We start from the raw sequence: 16,033 nt of genomic DNA on the forward strand, positions 1-16,033 counted from the left end.
AAAGCCTGTTGGCATCAGTAGGATCAGGATTTCATTTCAAGAATTAGAGAGAATGGTTCATTAAAGTGTGTGAATGCTGCTCCTGAGGCACGGCTGTGCAGTGCTTCTGGTGGATAGCTTGAGCCACAGCCTTTGCCTCTTCTGCAGCCCCCCACGTGCTGCAGCCTCTCCTCTGCTGCTGCACTTTCAGCGGAAACCTGTGCACACCTGTGGTTTTTAAAAGGAACTGTATTTAAAAGGTTAAAATGTTAAAAGTGTTTTTAGAAGATCCCAACTACCTAACGTGGGATAATTTAGGCTGATGATGTCCTGCAAAGAGCTGAACCTGTGGCAGTAAAGGTCAGGCTAGGCTGATAGTATCAACATTTGGGCTTGAAATGCTTTCACCAGGTTGAACGTTAGTTGGATTTCATTGAATTATTTTCAGTCTGCAAAACAGAATCAGGCACAGCTTATGAACAGTTCAGTCTGTCAGGGCCACCTGCCTGGAGTTCGGCTAAAATAACACTTGGAGTCGCAAGACATTTAGTTGTGTGACCAGGTGACGCATTTCACACCATCTCTTGTGGGCCAGCACTCTCCCCATTTAGGTGACAAGAAGGGAGAGTGGGCAGGTGCCTGGCTGCAGGGGAGTGCATGCAGATGTCCTCCTGCTGCCACAGTGTTCTCTTGTGAATCACAGCATGGTCTCCCCACACTCTTAGTTTCAGCTTCCAGGACAGAAAGATGGAGACAAAGTGGCCACATCTTGCTTTCTGGTCAGAAATTAAAATTCTTGCAGTGCATTGAGGTGCATGGCTTCATTTGGGGATGGCAGTAAAACCGCCGAATCTGTTGTGTGTACAGGGCAGAACGTGGTCCTAGTTTCTTGTATAAATTGCAGCTGGAAGTGACATTTGGCATGAAAGGTAATGGATTTGGTAGCAGGAGAACTAACACCCCAGTGAAAGCTAAGTGGATCCCACCCTTGACCAAAACTGCAAAGTTCTGCCTACCTTTAATCCCAGCATTACCTGCAAGTGTCCCTGAATGCTGTCTTTTTTCCATCCTGTAAATGAGAAAGGTCATGCCTGGCTCTTTCTCATTTAAAGTATATGGAAATCTGGGATACACAGCACATACACAGTTGCAGGGCGTAACTTGAAAGCTGATCAAAACCACCTCAAACAACTATGCTTGTCACACAAGGCACATTGTAAGATCTGTGAGCGTACACTTAGTAGTGGTATGTTTTCACAGTCTCAGTAGATGGCACTAAAGATGACAAAACCCAGCATGCAATTGTGTAGCAGACATCAGTGGCAAGGCCCTGTGAGGGGAGGGCAAGGTCATTTCTCTAAGTGTGCAACTGCATTCTCAGTGTATTTGGCTGTACCTTTGCACGGGTCGGTCAGAAGCAATGGGCACATCAGGTAGGTGTGCAAACCGCAGCTGAGCAGGCAGCACAAAGGGGGGGTTGAGAAGAAGGACGTGGAGGCAGCTACACTGGAGGTATGGGCTTCAAAATCTTTTGAAAAGGCAGCATTGTGTTTGAGTTATGGTGCAAAGCTGCCTGGCTAAAGGCTTGGTTAGGCATCCTGGTCAGAGGACCTGCTGTGCAGGGAAGATGTTCAAGATGCCCCATCCTTGGGGTGCTCCTGCTCCTTCCAGGATCACATGCTCAGGCTGATGGACAGATAGATAGGCTGTGGCTTTCCCGCTCACCATGGCCTTCTCTTGCGGTGCCTAACATAACCGGTGGGAAGAGCCTGTGGTGTGCAGGAGGCGATGTTGTGACACAAGGGATGGGAGATGCCTTCATTCTGCGTGCCACCTCCTGGCTGTGGTACCTATATAAACAGCTTTCTGGTGGGGCTCGCCAAGCCAGATCCAGCACCCCCAGTTCCTTGCTTCTAATCTCCAGGGGCATTGTTATTAATTTAAACATGAACATCTTAAATTCTGCTGCAGCTGTGGGGCAAAATTAGTGAATAATTGGATAATTAATAATAATATGTAAAATCTGCTCTCATCTTCCCTCCTTCTCCTTTTTTTCTTTTTTTTCCATTCTGGATTCACTAATAGTTTGTTGATCCTTATCAGTCCAAGTGTGGGCAGAGATGAGAGGACTTGTACAGGCAGTGAACAGCAGAGCACTTTGAGAACTTTTCCCTGGATTTTTTTGGTAAAAATAACCTGTTTTCTTGCATGTGCGCTTTGGTGCCCAGATCTGTGACACTGGACATACAAAACCTTGTTTTACACTTCAGTAGCTGTTTGAAATTTTCTTCCTGAAAACATTCCTGTATGTCCAGTTCATCTTAATGGGTGATCAAGGTGCATGTGCTGAAGGATGTACTCTTCCATGTTTGGATAATTGTACCGTGCTGTTGAACAGGCTACCACATGAGGCATTAGAGCACTGTGAGCCAGACTGGAGAGCTCTTACCATATTATCTCCGTTGACACCTTGTTGCTCGTGGCTACCATCAGTCATTGTTTGTATAGGACACCAGAGATTGTGCTGTTGTAGGGAGCTACAGGTACAACAAAACGATACACTAATCCAAAATAAAGAATAATTATTTAAAGGTAAATGAGTTTCACTTAGTAATAGAGATACAAAGCAATTCCAGACACAAATCAGTCCCTGCCTTGTCTGTAATCCTCTCTAGATGAAAGGACTTGATCCTGTAAATCCCAGAGCCAGGGATGCGGGGCGCTCTGCCAGGGGTGGCTGCTGTGGCTTCTTGGTATCAGTGATGTTGGCAATGGTGCTTATCACTGCACAACATGCAGCCCCCCTGCTGAATTTCAAAGGCTTGGAAGACCTGTCTGTAGAAACTGAGAGAAACTCTCCATCTTCAGGGATGTGTAAGTTCAGAAATTAGTAGGTAGCAGTGCTCAGGGAGGGTCTGGGTGATGTGCCTGCACTTGTGGGAGGCCTCCTTTGAAAAATGCCGTTAGTCTGCGAAACAGAACAAGAAGGCTAGTGTAGCTCAAATTTTCTACTTTGAGGCTTCTTTCCCTTTTATTCTGCCCAGATTTAAAGCCTGATAGAAACCTCTCAAGTGGGAAAAGTGCAGAATCTCAAAACAGAAGCATAAGAGTTTTTCTTGGGTATAAAATTTCAGTCAATAATGTGCTGCTGCCTTATTGACATGAAAAGAATGCCTTTCATGTGATACAAACATTTACTTGCTCCTGCTTACTCTACTCACCTTGTACAGAAATGCTGATTGCCATTGACTAATCAGTCCATTTTTGTATATTCTCATCAGACTCTTTCTTTGGCTGGAACAATATGCACTGTATGATGCTTGCATGTATAATAATTTGTTATTAGCACTTTGTATATGCCTTTGTTACTTCACAACTAACAGTTTGGCCTCCAAGTGCATGCATTTGTGTAAATTAATGTGTTATAAAATAATAGATTTATTTGCTGTGTTTATATCGATATAGGAGATGCGTAAGATATTCATAAAGACACTGATAATTGCCATTTAGTCACTGGCAGAAGACGTTGTTCAGCTTGTATTTATACAATTACTGTTTCTATTTAGGCTTCATAGTGCCATGTCTATCGTTTAGATCTGTATTTATTCAACTGCAGATTCTGTTTGTTAATTTTATAACAATTAATTACAGTACCATATAAAACAGTTTAAGAAATCAGTTTTGTTATGCAGTTCTAATCAGAAGTAGGATTTTTTTTTTTCTTCCAGAGTTCCGGAAAGCTATAAATACATTTATTCATGTCATGAAATTATTAGGCTACTGAACAAACAACTTTATCCCCCCTGATACTGAGCTAATAATAAGCTATATACTTGGTTCTGAACCAAGCTTCAGAGTAATGGCAGTTGCTGTTGCAGTGCTAGGACCCGAAAACATCACATTTATTTTGTGTGTTTCAACATCTCAGGACACTGTCCCCTGCAAAGTCTCCATCTTCGTCCACTGGTTCTATCGCTTCCAGCAGAAAATACCCTTACCCGATGCCACCACTTCCTGATGAGGAGAAAAAAGCCAACAGGCAAAGTGCCAGGGTAAGTGTTCCTCTTCTCTGTGCATTTTGTCAGTGACTTGATTTACTGGTTCTTTTTGAAAAGGAAAGTGTGGCAGATCAGCACCTTTGGCTGACAGTGTGAGCAGCAGTGGCATTTCCTTTGTACCCCTAACTCCAGAAGCTTCTGAAGGCTGAGCTTCTGGCGGTGCTCAGGGCAGCCCCGGTGGCTGTGTTTACAGATACCTGTTCAGGTTGCTCTTAACGCTGCCCTGAAGCCCACATTTCACTAGTTGTCTTATTTCAAGCTGAGAGTGTGCCTGGGGCAGTCTTTGGGCTACGGAGGACAGGCAGCCCTGGAGCAGGCGGTATGCCTGGCTCTCCTCTTACCCTGCCGGGGGACTGACACTGCCAGCAGCTCTCCTTCAAGCTGGGGGATAGATGCTTTCCAGCTTTATGGAAAGTTCCGGTTAAGGAGGAGGGGGAGGGCTTGCATCAGGCTCTTGCAGACCTGGAGGGACTTTGCAGCTGTGACCCAATCCCCCCTGTCCCCCCTCCCAGGGTGAGCAGGAACCACTGGAACGTGATGCTCCACACGGGGAGGTTTCTAGCTGATGCCAAAAGGCAGCGCTGGCTGTTGCTTCCTTTGTGTCAATTCAGACATAGCAGGTATTTGAATAAACAAAAAACTCCCGACGTTTACTTTAGGGGCTTTACTGGTGATAGCTTTAGTTCATGTCCCTGATGCAGATGAGCTTCCCGTTGCTGCTCTGTCCTTTTTTGTCAAGAAAAAAAGCGAGTGGAGTGCTGCTGAGGGCACCTGCAAGCTACTGCCCCCAGTCCTGCTTGGGACAGAAGGCTGGGTGAGGTGTGGCACAGGGTCCCCCAGCAGAGCCCAGAGACAGGGCTGCACTGGTGTGTCTCAGCCCTGGAGCTGCCCTGGCACCAGCTCAACCCCACGGCAGAAAGTCATGCTGCTCAGAGCAGAGTTAGGCAGAAGAGAGTGGGAAATTATCTCTACAGCAACATTAGCGTACCTGTAAGGTAAAAGTTGTCTAGCACATATTTGAAGCTACACTGAATTTTTTCCTTCAAACTCTCTGCAGTCCCAGCTGTGGACATTTACTATGCTGACTGCAATTCATGCTGAAATGCTTGACACTGTCTGGTGACTTTTTGGTCTGAACAGATACCCATGAGAGGCTGGGAGACCAAGAGCATAGCTTTGGTGACCCAAGTGATGCAGATGCAGTATCCCAAACAAGCCCCTCACACTCTTTGGGTAACAGCCAGTTTTATCTTGGTGTTCAGTGCGTATTTGTGTTCCTTTTCCCCCTCTCCAGCTATGGGAGACATCCATTTAGCTGCACTGTTTTCCTGGGGTGACATCAGAACTGCTTACTTCGAATTTTACAGAAACTCAGCATCACTGAGTCACTGCACATTCAACTGCTCTTCAGACAATTCGAAAGATCAACAGAGATGCCCGTGATCACAGTGAGAACCTCCTGTCATCTGGAAGGGAAAAAAGCAGTCTTTTTTCTTTCTTTCTTTTTTGTTACTGGTATTTTATGGATTTGGTGAACAACCAAAATCATAACAACTAACAGGGACATGACAAGGCTATTCCGCATGATCACAGGTACACTTACCTAGAATCCGAACTGCAGTCCGTTTGCCAGTCCCACGTAAGAGTTTTTTCACTGGTTTATTGCAGTCTCAAGTCAGACCAGAGTGGAACTGGGAATGCGCCTCCTGGAGAGCCCAGCTGATGTAAACTTGTATGCTGTATGCATGAACCCATGAACCTTGTGTTCTTTACTTTCCACATGTAAGGGATAAACAACATACTGTAGTAGAAATTAGCATGCAGGAGTAAGAAATACAGGATTTTTTTGTGACAGGATTTCAAGCTTTGAAAGGGAACTATTTGACACAAATGTCAAACAAGGATTATATCTTTTTTTTTTTTACCTTATGTGTTTATAATCTCAGTATAGGGATTGTATATATGTAAACATTTGATAATGTCAAAAATAGCTGTTATACATAAGCGTATTTTGCCAAATGCCTAAAGAAACAGTCATGACTAACATCATCACACTTCAGATTTTCTAATATTATGAGCAGACATCTTTGGAAATACAGAAGGTACAGTACTGTAAACCATGTCTCTCAGAAACTGGTGTTTGACCAAAATCTCTAATGTCTTTTCAGTATCTTATACTGTCTTGACAATCTCAGTTGTAAGGCAGGCTGCAGAAACAACAGCACTTTGTCTTAAGTCATCGTAAGAGGAACCAGCTAAAATCCCTTGTTCAGTGAGATGACCAGTGTATCCTCTCACAGGTGTAATTAAGAATGATTTGGCAGACAACAGAGACAGCCTTTAAGTAACGCGCACTCCGAACTTACTGGACATTTGGGAATATTTCTAAGTTGTCAATTCAGAATGTGGTGATGTGAAGTCCTTCTAGTGAGAGTTGCTGTGTATTTTTGATAGAGCATTTCAGACACTGTTCTAGACGGCAAGGCATAGTTTATGGGAAGCATAATGGTTTCACTGCACTAGATAATAACAGTGCTGGGCAAGCGGCCAGTTTCATTGCTGTCTTTTAATTTTTATTTGTTACTGGAATTGCCTTTATCATGCGCTTGAATGCTATGCTTGCTGCCCCTGAAGCCCCCCTGGCAATTTTTGGGGGCATTAAACCGAGTACAAGTGAATTTAGCCTAAAAAACCGGTGGGGAACAAACCCTTTACTGTGAAGATGTTAATCTTGTGTATAAGTGGATGGTTAGATTTCTAACACCTGAGACTTCTAAAGGCTGTTGTAAAACAAGTCTTGATTGGGAATTTTCGGTCAGTAAGAAACTGGACTATATTAAATCAATTTATAATTCTCTCCAGCTTTCAGAAATTGACTAATTCTTAGCTTCAGGTAGTACTATTGCAGAATAAAACGCCCAATTCTGTATGGTGCAGTTGAATACCTTGCCCAACAGCCGTATGATCAATTAGGTATTATTGTAATGGGAACATCTTCGGTGTTTCTGAATCTTCTACCTCTTTCATGTGTTTCCTTTAATAAGTGAATCCAACACTTGCAGCCTTTTAATATATTTTTTTAACTTTTAAGTCTCTCGATAAAGTCAGATATATGTAAGATTAAATTAAGAAATGTTTAAAGATGTCAGCAACTGTAAAGTATATAAGATTTTTAGAAGCACTATATTTTATGGTTAGGCTGTATGTTGGATAATGACATAATACTGGCCTTGGCGCTGAAGTGATTTTCCTTCACAGTCTACAGGTTCTGGTAAGTATTCTGGAGAAAGACAAATCTGAGTGAGCGGTAGTGGATGCAGACAGACCATCTGGAAGGAGCCAGTCACTTGTATTTGCTTTAGGAAAAGATTCTGCACTTTTGTGAGGAGTGAATATCCATCAGCACTGAAGAGTATTTTTTGCAAAGATTTATTTTGAGTGTAGGTAACTGGATTAAAGGTAGTTGGTAGCATGTAGCTCATGAAATTAGGGTCTGAGCCATAATCACTTGAAATCAGTATGTTGTTTATTGATTTCACTGAACCTTGAGCAGGGCCGTCAAGGAGGTCACCCACATTAGGACATTATGCTAATCTGATGGTTGCCGTGTTACCTGGTTTTCCTTCCCATATTAGTATCTTGTCTTTAGTAACGGGACTGTTCATCATGTGCCTTTTATGGCATTTTGTTTGGATACAAACCGGCATGTAATTTTGAATAATCCTGTTAGATTTCTGTGCGTATTTTATGTTTACCACTGTTTACTCTTCCCTTTCCGTTTTGCCTTATCAAGAAGCAGCAAGATTTGGCAGACAGAACCGGCTATAACATACTGGCTCTTTGTGTAATGTTCATAGCTTCTTGTTTTGCAAACAAATGGCTTTCTGACTGTGTTTTCAATGTAGTATGTACTTTCGGCTTCTCTCTTGTTTTGGTGTAATTCCTTTGTAGCATATGATGATACAGTTACGTCTGTAGTGTAACTTTAAACAGTCACTTTCACATTTGGAGCTAGGAATTCGAGTTATGAGCACTAAGTTTTAAGTTAAATAAATATTGACTTCCACTTTGACTGTCTAGAGTGAGAACATCACAGAGCTTGGGTGTTTGCAAAATTCTTCTGCAGAGAATCTTGCATCAGGTTGGTAACTTGGAGACCTTGTCACACAAAACCTGAACTGGCAGGGCTGTGAGCCACTGAAGCCAGCAAAGGTCAAAGAGAGAAATTGTTTGCTTACATTCTGTGGTTTCCTACTTCTAAAATGTAGTGTGTCAGAAAGCTGCCAGATCAATAACCTGGAAGATTGCAAATATTTTTATCCGTTGTAGTTACACTGGCAATAGCAATACAAATTGCCGCATAATACCTCATCCAGTCTAAAGTAGAGTACTTGTATTGTCAATAAGATAGCTCAGTCATTTTGACTCACGGGGACTCATGCTTTTGTTTTGTTTTTAATTTTAAGAAATGAACTAGTTATTGCCAGCTATGCTGCAGGTGCCTATTGAAGTGGGGACGTTACCAGTTCTTCTCAAATAGAAGTAACTGTCCATATGAATGCAGGACCTGCAGGATGAGCTATACTTAGTGTTATGTTTTTCAGTGTGGGAGAAGAATCTGCTATGATTTAAAACAAAATTAATATGACTAACTGATGGAGACTGGAAAATAGAGATCGTATCCAAATAATAATGCTGCACAACGATGCCAGAGTTAAACAAAAATTTACCTGCTAATTCTGGATTTGTTGACATAAGAACTTCAGTAATCCATATGGTAGACTTCTGGTGAATTTACTCAGGCAATATACTAGAAATGGTTGTGATTGATAATTTACATATATTTTTGATTTAAATAAGTTGTTTTAAGAAGGTTGTAATTTTATACAGCCTGTCTTTGCTTAAGTTTTGAACTTCAGTCACTACTTGCCAGTTACCTGATTTAAAGTATGATTTGACTTTGAAGGTAGCTACTTCCAAATGATTTAAGAGTTCCTGACTTATGAAATGTTGAACCTGCTAAGCTGATGTACTCATTAGATAATTTTGATTGTGCTGATGAACAAACAGACCTTTGAGCTAAAATCAGAAAGAAATTGTGTCAGTAGCTAGTGTACTGAAGTCCTCTCACGTGAATTCCTGTTGCTTATTTTAAGTGACCCAAGTGGTCTTGTCAACACCAATGTGACAACCGTTTTCAAAACCAGAGCTAAGAATAGGTACATACGCTATTACAGGTACGCATATACTACAAATTCTTCTGAAATTTGCAGCCATTTCATTCATTAATAGGCTAGGATGTAACATGAAAGAATGAAAGTTAGCTCTTAGGACTTGCTTTGTCATTGAATCCCATACTAGTTGTTGTGAGCAAAATTATCGCACTCCAGTGCAAAACGCAACAAGCTCCTGTTCTCTTCTCTTCCAGTCCCTTTCTGCTCCTACTGAAAAGCATTTCCATGAATGATAATTACATGCACTAACAGCCTCTTGTGCAAGTTGGCCGAGATCAAAAAGCTGTGAAGTTAGTTGCCTTTCCACGCAGTGTCCTGGACAAGGTCTTTCCAGTGCTGTTAATACATCATTTGCTCTTCCTACAGCGTAGGTGATGGAGCCTCACGTCTTTCGTGCAGTTTGCACTGGAGTGCTGGTTTGGGCTGGGGGAAGAGTTAATTTTGCTTCACAGTAGCTACTATGGGGCTGTGTTTGGGATTTGTGCTGGAAACAGTGTTGGTAATTCAGGGATATTTTAGTTATTGCTGAGCAGCGCTCACACAGAGTCGAGGTCTTTTCTGTTCCTCACCCCACCCCACCCGTGGGTGGGTTGGGGGGGCACGAGAAGTTGGGAGAAGACAGAGCCAGGACCGCTGACCCCAGCTGACCAAAGGGATATTCTATACCGTATGACTTCATGCTCAGCCATAAAACTATGGGGAAGGCTGGCAGTAGGGGCTGCTTCTCAAAGGCTGGCAGGGCAGTGGCTGGTTGGTGGTGAGCAATTGTTTTCATTTGCATCACTTGCCTTTCATGTTTTGTTTTGTTTTGTCCTGTCTGCTACTTCCCTTTTCATTACTGTTTCTTATTATCATAATTATTATTACATTTTATTTCAATTATTAAACTATTCTTATTTCAACCCACAAGTTTTCTCACCCTGCCCCTGTGGGGGGAGAGTGAGTGAGTGGCTGTGTGGTGCTTAGTTGCTGGCTGGGGTTAAACCATAACTGATAAAACTGGTAGCTCAGCCATCCTATGGCTTTCTTACCCTCTAGCATTGCTGAAGGCTAAGCCTCTTTAATCTCCAAGGCTGTGAACCTAAAAGTTGTGCTGTGTCCCATTTCTCTTGCTTCAAGTTTGAAGATCATCCCTTTCTTTCTCAACTGAGTATCTCTATCGGTAGCATACAATTTGGGCCGCTGTCATCAACCACAATGCAGAGGTTATTTACCTCATTTTTAAAGAGCATGAGCATCCTGGTCTCCTCTGAAGTCAGTTTTTTGCCCAGAATGGAATATCCATCAGTGTGCTGAGCTATGACCCACTATTTGCATGGCTTCCAAACCAGGTGGCATTTATCACCAATATGGGATTTGATTTTGATCAGATTTCCTGAAGACAAATACGAATAAACTGCACACATAATGTACAGCTTGTCATCCCCTGACTGCGTGGTGGGATAACATTCTTGTGTGGACGTAAATGTTACCCTAATAGAGCAGGCAAAAAGGAAACAGTGAAACTGGTTGTGTAGCCATAGCTGCAATACAGACGGGACTCTTTGAAGTGTGATTTCACCAGAACAGGAAAGGAAGCGATAGTTCCTATCATTTACACTAAAAAACTCCTTTGACCTGAGCAGTTTCCAAGGCAGCTTCCAAAAAACAATACTGGTACCTCAAGTATGGATGCTGATGCAAAGCTTTGGAAACAGTAGCTTATATACCCAGTGTATCTTGTCATTCCACAACAGTTTTCTGCAACTATTTAGAGAAGCACTACAACAGTCAGCATTAGTACGCTATCTCAGCCAAGCAGCCAAAACAAGCAGTAAAAATAAGTTCAGAACACAGAAATGTGGTCGTTTGCTCGCGCTTGAGAAACTTTATTCCTGACTTCAAAATTGGCTCACCTAGCCAGGTCTGGCTCTTTCAGTTCTCTAAAATCCAATCTACACCAGTTTCAAAATCACTTTAGCTAAGCCAGCTTTAAACTATTTAAAAACTTCTGTTATGTAGACAGGCTGTGATTGCAATATAATGCAGAATGAGATGAGGAAGATTGGAGAAAATAAGCACAGAGCAGTTAAAAAGAAATACATTCTCTAAGGGAGAAGTACAAGTGTCTGTCTTACACTATTTTTAATTACTAGAGCATAAAGCGTCAAAGTAACAAGCTAATATTATTTTTTCTGTTTCTGTGTTCCTCTGAATAAAAAAATAAAGTTTTGGTTAAAAAAAATCTTAACATGAGGCCTTATATATTCTAACTTTAGCATGGGAAGTCTATTTTTACAACCACGTTAGAAATTATGTATATAGGTCTGACTGACCTTGTAAGTGTAGTGGTGCGAGCAGCTTATCATGCAATATTGTAAGGCTCTGTATAACAGTAAATGCTGATTTATTTTGATTATTGGTACAAGGACTCCTGCTCACTGCCTGTGTAGACTCTACGTGTAATTTTATGCTTGGAAATACAGTCCAGAACATACTCAAACTGTGAATATATAACCTCATTTTTCTTTTCTTAAGGGTAAAGATATATTACAATAGGTAGTGTTTTTTATAGAATACAGTACTTATTTTTATCGTTGCATAAATGCAAAGTATTTTTTTCAGAATAGCAAAGCATTTCAGACTTTTTAATCTGCTGGAGAAAACACTATTTACAATATGACTAGTTCTTTCAGCAAAGCTTTCAGGGTGGTATATACTAATTGGGTCTGCCAGCTTCATTTTTTTGCTAATGTTTACCTTGGGCATTGCTGTAAAAAAAAAAAAAAAAAAAAAAAGGTCTATTTTTTCACTCATACTAGCCCTTATTGGTAAAAAACTAAAAAACATGTAGAGGCAAGGAGAACTGTGTTTCACCACTGGGTCTGGGCTAGCTAGTATTGGCAAAAACAACTGAATACATAATTTTCTTGTCTTCGTTAATTAAAATCCTTTAAAAATCACACCTGATATAGAAACGTAAGATTTTGACAAACACCAAAATGAAGCATTGCGATTTACAATTTTCCAGCTTTGAGTGTGGTATTTTCGTTATAAACATTACAGGCATTGGGCTGTTGAAGTGAATGAATCTGGCTTTCATGTAAAATATTGCTTTTTATAAAATTAAATCATTGTAATTTGGGGTTCTAAATTACTGCTTACTTTTATTAACAGCATCACAGTATCCACTTCTATGAGAGTAATACAAATGCCTGTGGTTTTCAATGTTACTAACATATTGTAACATCAGTAAAGTGACTTTCAATGACAAAGACTGTTGTGTGTATTTTGTTTGCCTAAGTCCTTATGTTTAGCATTTCCTGTTTTATAGGTCTCTGTAATAATAATAAAAAAAAATACTGCATGCATGGGGAAAAAAGGTTAATGGCTAGTAGTAGAATACAGATGCTATTTTTCATAGAATACAGATGTTATTTTTCAAATTCCAAGGTTGAAAATGATCCTGTGAGCTTCTCTTAGGGTCCTACTGTTCTCAAGGCAAATCTAAAATTATGGTTCCTTAGACCTGTGTGTCAGGGCAACCTAAAAATAATACCTATGTTCTAAACTACACCCAGTTGTTTCCACAAGGGTCAAGAGCAACCACCCCACTTGATATTGTATAAGCATCCTTCCCAGTATGCCTTGTGGGAAAGAGAAAACCTTAATTCTGAATTACAAATAACTCTTCTCTAAAGCAGGTAAATTGTGTATTCAGATTGCCCACTGAATCTGCTCCTCAAGGGGAAGCAATTTTCAGATGGCCTTTTTTTTAGCTAGATGACAGCAAATACTGTAGTTGCTCCTTAGCAATCACATTTATTCTCTTAGTTTATGTCTAAACATTGAAGATTATTTATCCTATCAGTCCCTGTGAATACCATGGATTTTTGAAACGCTTATGGAGAAAAAAAAGCAATTCTTCCCTGGCTAAGCTAGAATTTGTTCCTGGTTTTCAAGCAATTTGGTTTCCATTTTTCTCTGATTTGTGTTTACCATAAGACCCTGAAGAAAACGCTATTGGTTCACACTGTTGTTCTTGCAGTACTTCACTGCCCAGGAGCTGGCTGGTGCCAAAATAGTAATGCAACCTGAGGAAATAAACTGAGAAAGACTCAGGTTTGTCATTGGTCCTTTTCCTTCATTGCCGCAGACACCTGTGATGCCTCTCATTACAAAAATGGTACACACCCCCACACCCCAAGTAGGCAAAATAAGCTAAACGGATTTTCAATCCAAGCTTTCATTTATAGATGCAATTTTACTCCCACATACTATTTCATCAATAATAGTATCAATCAATAAAAAATCAAAATGATACATTGCATAACTTTATACCTGTATAGTAGTGTGGAACTTGTGCAGGGTCTCAGATGATTTAGTAAGTTATCCTTATCTACAACAATATACTCGTTACTGCCTGATGTTTTCTTTCTTTCCTTAGTAGTTTCAGGCCTGTGGTGGGTAGTGACATGGAAAAGCAGAAGCAACAAACAAACAAACAAAAGCCAACCAAAGCAAAAAAGCTTAGTAAGTGAAGGAAAAAAAAGAGGTGGGAAAGCCATGCAAAGACAGTCTGTCACTGCCTCTGTCATGGTTTAACACCAGCTGGCAACCAGGCACAGCACAGCCACTTGCTCACTCCCCCCACAGCAGGATGGGCGAGAGAATTGTAAGAGTAGAAGTGAGAAAACTCGTGGGTTGAGATAAAGGCAGTTTAGCAAGTGAAGCAAAAGCCGTGCACACAAGCAAAGAAAACCAAGGAATTCATCCACCACTTCCCACCGGCAGGCAGGTGTTCAGCCATCCCCAGGAAAGCCGGGCTCCATCACACGTAACCATTACATGGGAAGACAAGCACCATAATGCCAAACATCCCCCGCTTTGTTCTTCCCCCAGCTTACATATACTCAGCACGATGTCCTATGCTATGGAATATCCCTTTGGCCAGTTTGGGCCGGCTGTCCTGGCTGTGTCCCCTCCAAACTGCTCGTGCCCCTCCAGCCCTCTCGCTGGCTGGGCCTGAGAAACTGAAAAGTCCTTGACTTGGTATAAACATTACCCAGCAACAACAACCATCAGCGTGCTAACATTTTCTCACACCAAATCCAAAAGACAGCACTGCATCAGCTACTAAGAAAATCAACTCTATCCCAGCTGAAACCAGCACAGCTTCCCACCAGCAGACCAATGACCAACCAGTCCCCAAGCAACAACTCCTTTGGACAGACTTACCCACCCCTACCTGAGGTTTATTGCTGACCATGACATTACGCGGCACGGAATATCCCTTTGGTCCATTTGGGTCAGCTGTCCCCACCATGTTCCCTCCCAGCCTCTTGCCCACCCTCAGCCAACTTGCTGTGGTTGTAGAGTGAGAAACAGAACACCCTGATGCTGTGCAAGCACTGCTCAGCCACAGCTACAACACTGGGGTGTTACCAAGGCTGTTCTAGTCACAAATCTGTAACACAGCAGCCTATGGGCTGCTACAAAGAAAATTACTTTCATCCCAGCCAAACACAGTACAGGACCAAAAGCAGAAATATGCAAAAGTCTAAGAGAAGAGAAAAGCTGTGTGGGTAATGAACATTTTGGTAAAGATGTCTCATTGTCTTTAGGGTAAAATTAACAGTTTAAGGATCAAAATTGTCGTTATGCAAAATGGTCTAATCAAAACCCCACAGGGAAGAACAGCCTTTGCTTCACATTCTTACTTACCTTGTCAGCTGTCAAAATTTTTGAACTGCAGGGAGAACTGATGCTGGCTACTTCACTTCGAGAAACCTTTATGGACTTTGGTCGTTATATTAGAAAAGCTATCTGTAGTATTCCATGTCTGTTTCTCAACTTCATGTGCAACAGGACAATGTTCAGAATTATCAGAATGTGGAAGTATAATCATGTCTATGCCTTTAAAATTAATTTTTGAGGGCAGAAAGAGAACTAGCTTCTGAAATGAAACTAGAAGCACTATCCAAAGGATTCCGAGTTACTTGTTTAGGCGAGACCAGCCAGCTTTGAATTTATAGCCCAGAAACCAGAGGCCTGGATTTTACAGCACTCTTAGCAAGCTGGGGTATAAAATACCTTCAAGCAACACTTCTGCTCTGAGGATTACTTCTGTTTGTCCAATTACATATATGCATATGTATCTATATATACACATACAGGTATCGTTTTGCTTTTATTCCTTCGTGCAAAAACTCCTCCCCAAAAGTGCTCTAAACCACTAATACAAGAAATATACTTCTTTTAACGTTCTTCTGGCATTCTTTGCATTTACAAGGCTAGCAAAAGAATATCTACCACTCCTCTGTAGTAGGTAGAAGTGACCAAAATTAATGAAAGTTTCATTAACTCACTTCATTGGAAAAAAGTCTGAACTACATACAGTTATGCTGCTCCTTCTTCCATACAACATCAATCTTCCTTTCAAAAAAACCCAACCAAAACCAACAACCAAAAAAACCCACCAAACAATACTCCCCTGTTTTTTCCTGAAAAATCTCAGGCAAAATAAGTCTTTGCCTTTCTGTATCTGCTTTTATGTAAATTCTACAGCATTGGTAATTGCTGCTGTGATCTGAAATAGTAATCTGGCAAGAATTTTTTGAAGTGGGTTTTGGCCCTTGTGCATCAGTTGGCATACAGAAGCAAGAAGGCTACTTCTCAGGGTTTAAAGTGGAGAAGACAGAAATAGTAATTTACACATAACTGAAGTGTGGCAGCTTAGTTCATTGTTAAAGGAAAAGTTAAAGTATGAATCGACACAGCATA

The 16,033-nt window shown here is 41.2% G+C and overlaps 1 protein-coding gene across 9 annotated transcripts in view; it reads left to right on the forward strand.

Annotated features, from left to right (window-relative positions):
* The window catches only part of ADAM22 (ADAM metallopeptidase domain 22), a 135,081-nt gene extending 126,826 nt beyond the window's left edge, over positions 1-8,255 (forward strand). For all 9 annotated transcript variants that reach the window (XM_037385247.1, XM_037385249.1, XM_037385251.1 and 6 more), the window contains 2 exons: positions 3,908-4,031; positions 5,332-8,255. In XM_037385247.1, the coding sequence (XP_037241144.1) occupies positions 3,908-4,031; positions 5,332-5,352 (145 nt within the window). In that variant the 3' untranslated portion in view covers positions 5,353-8,255. The remainder of the gene's footprint in view (positions 1-3,907; positions 4,032-5,331) is intronic.
* Positions 8,256-16,033: the final 7,778 nt, after the last annotated feature.

This window comes from Falco rusticolus, chromosome 4 (assembly GCF_015220075.1).
Source record: "Falco rusticolus isolate bFalRus1 chromosome 4, bFalRus1.pri, whole genome shotgun sequence".
Classification (NCBI taxonomy): domain Eukaryota; kingdom Metazoa; phylum Chordata; class Aves; order Falconiformes; family Falconidae; genus Falco; species Falco rusticolus.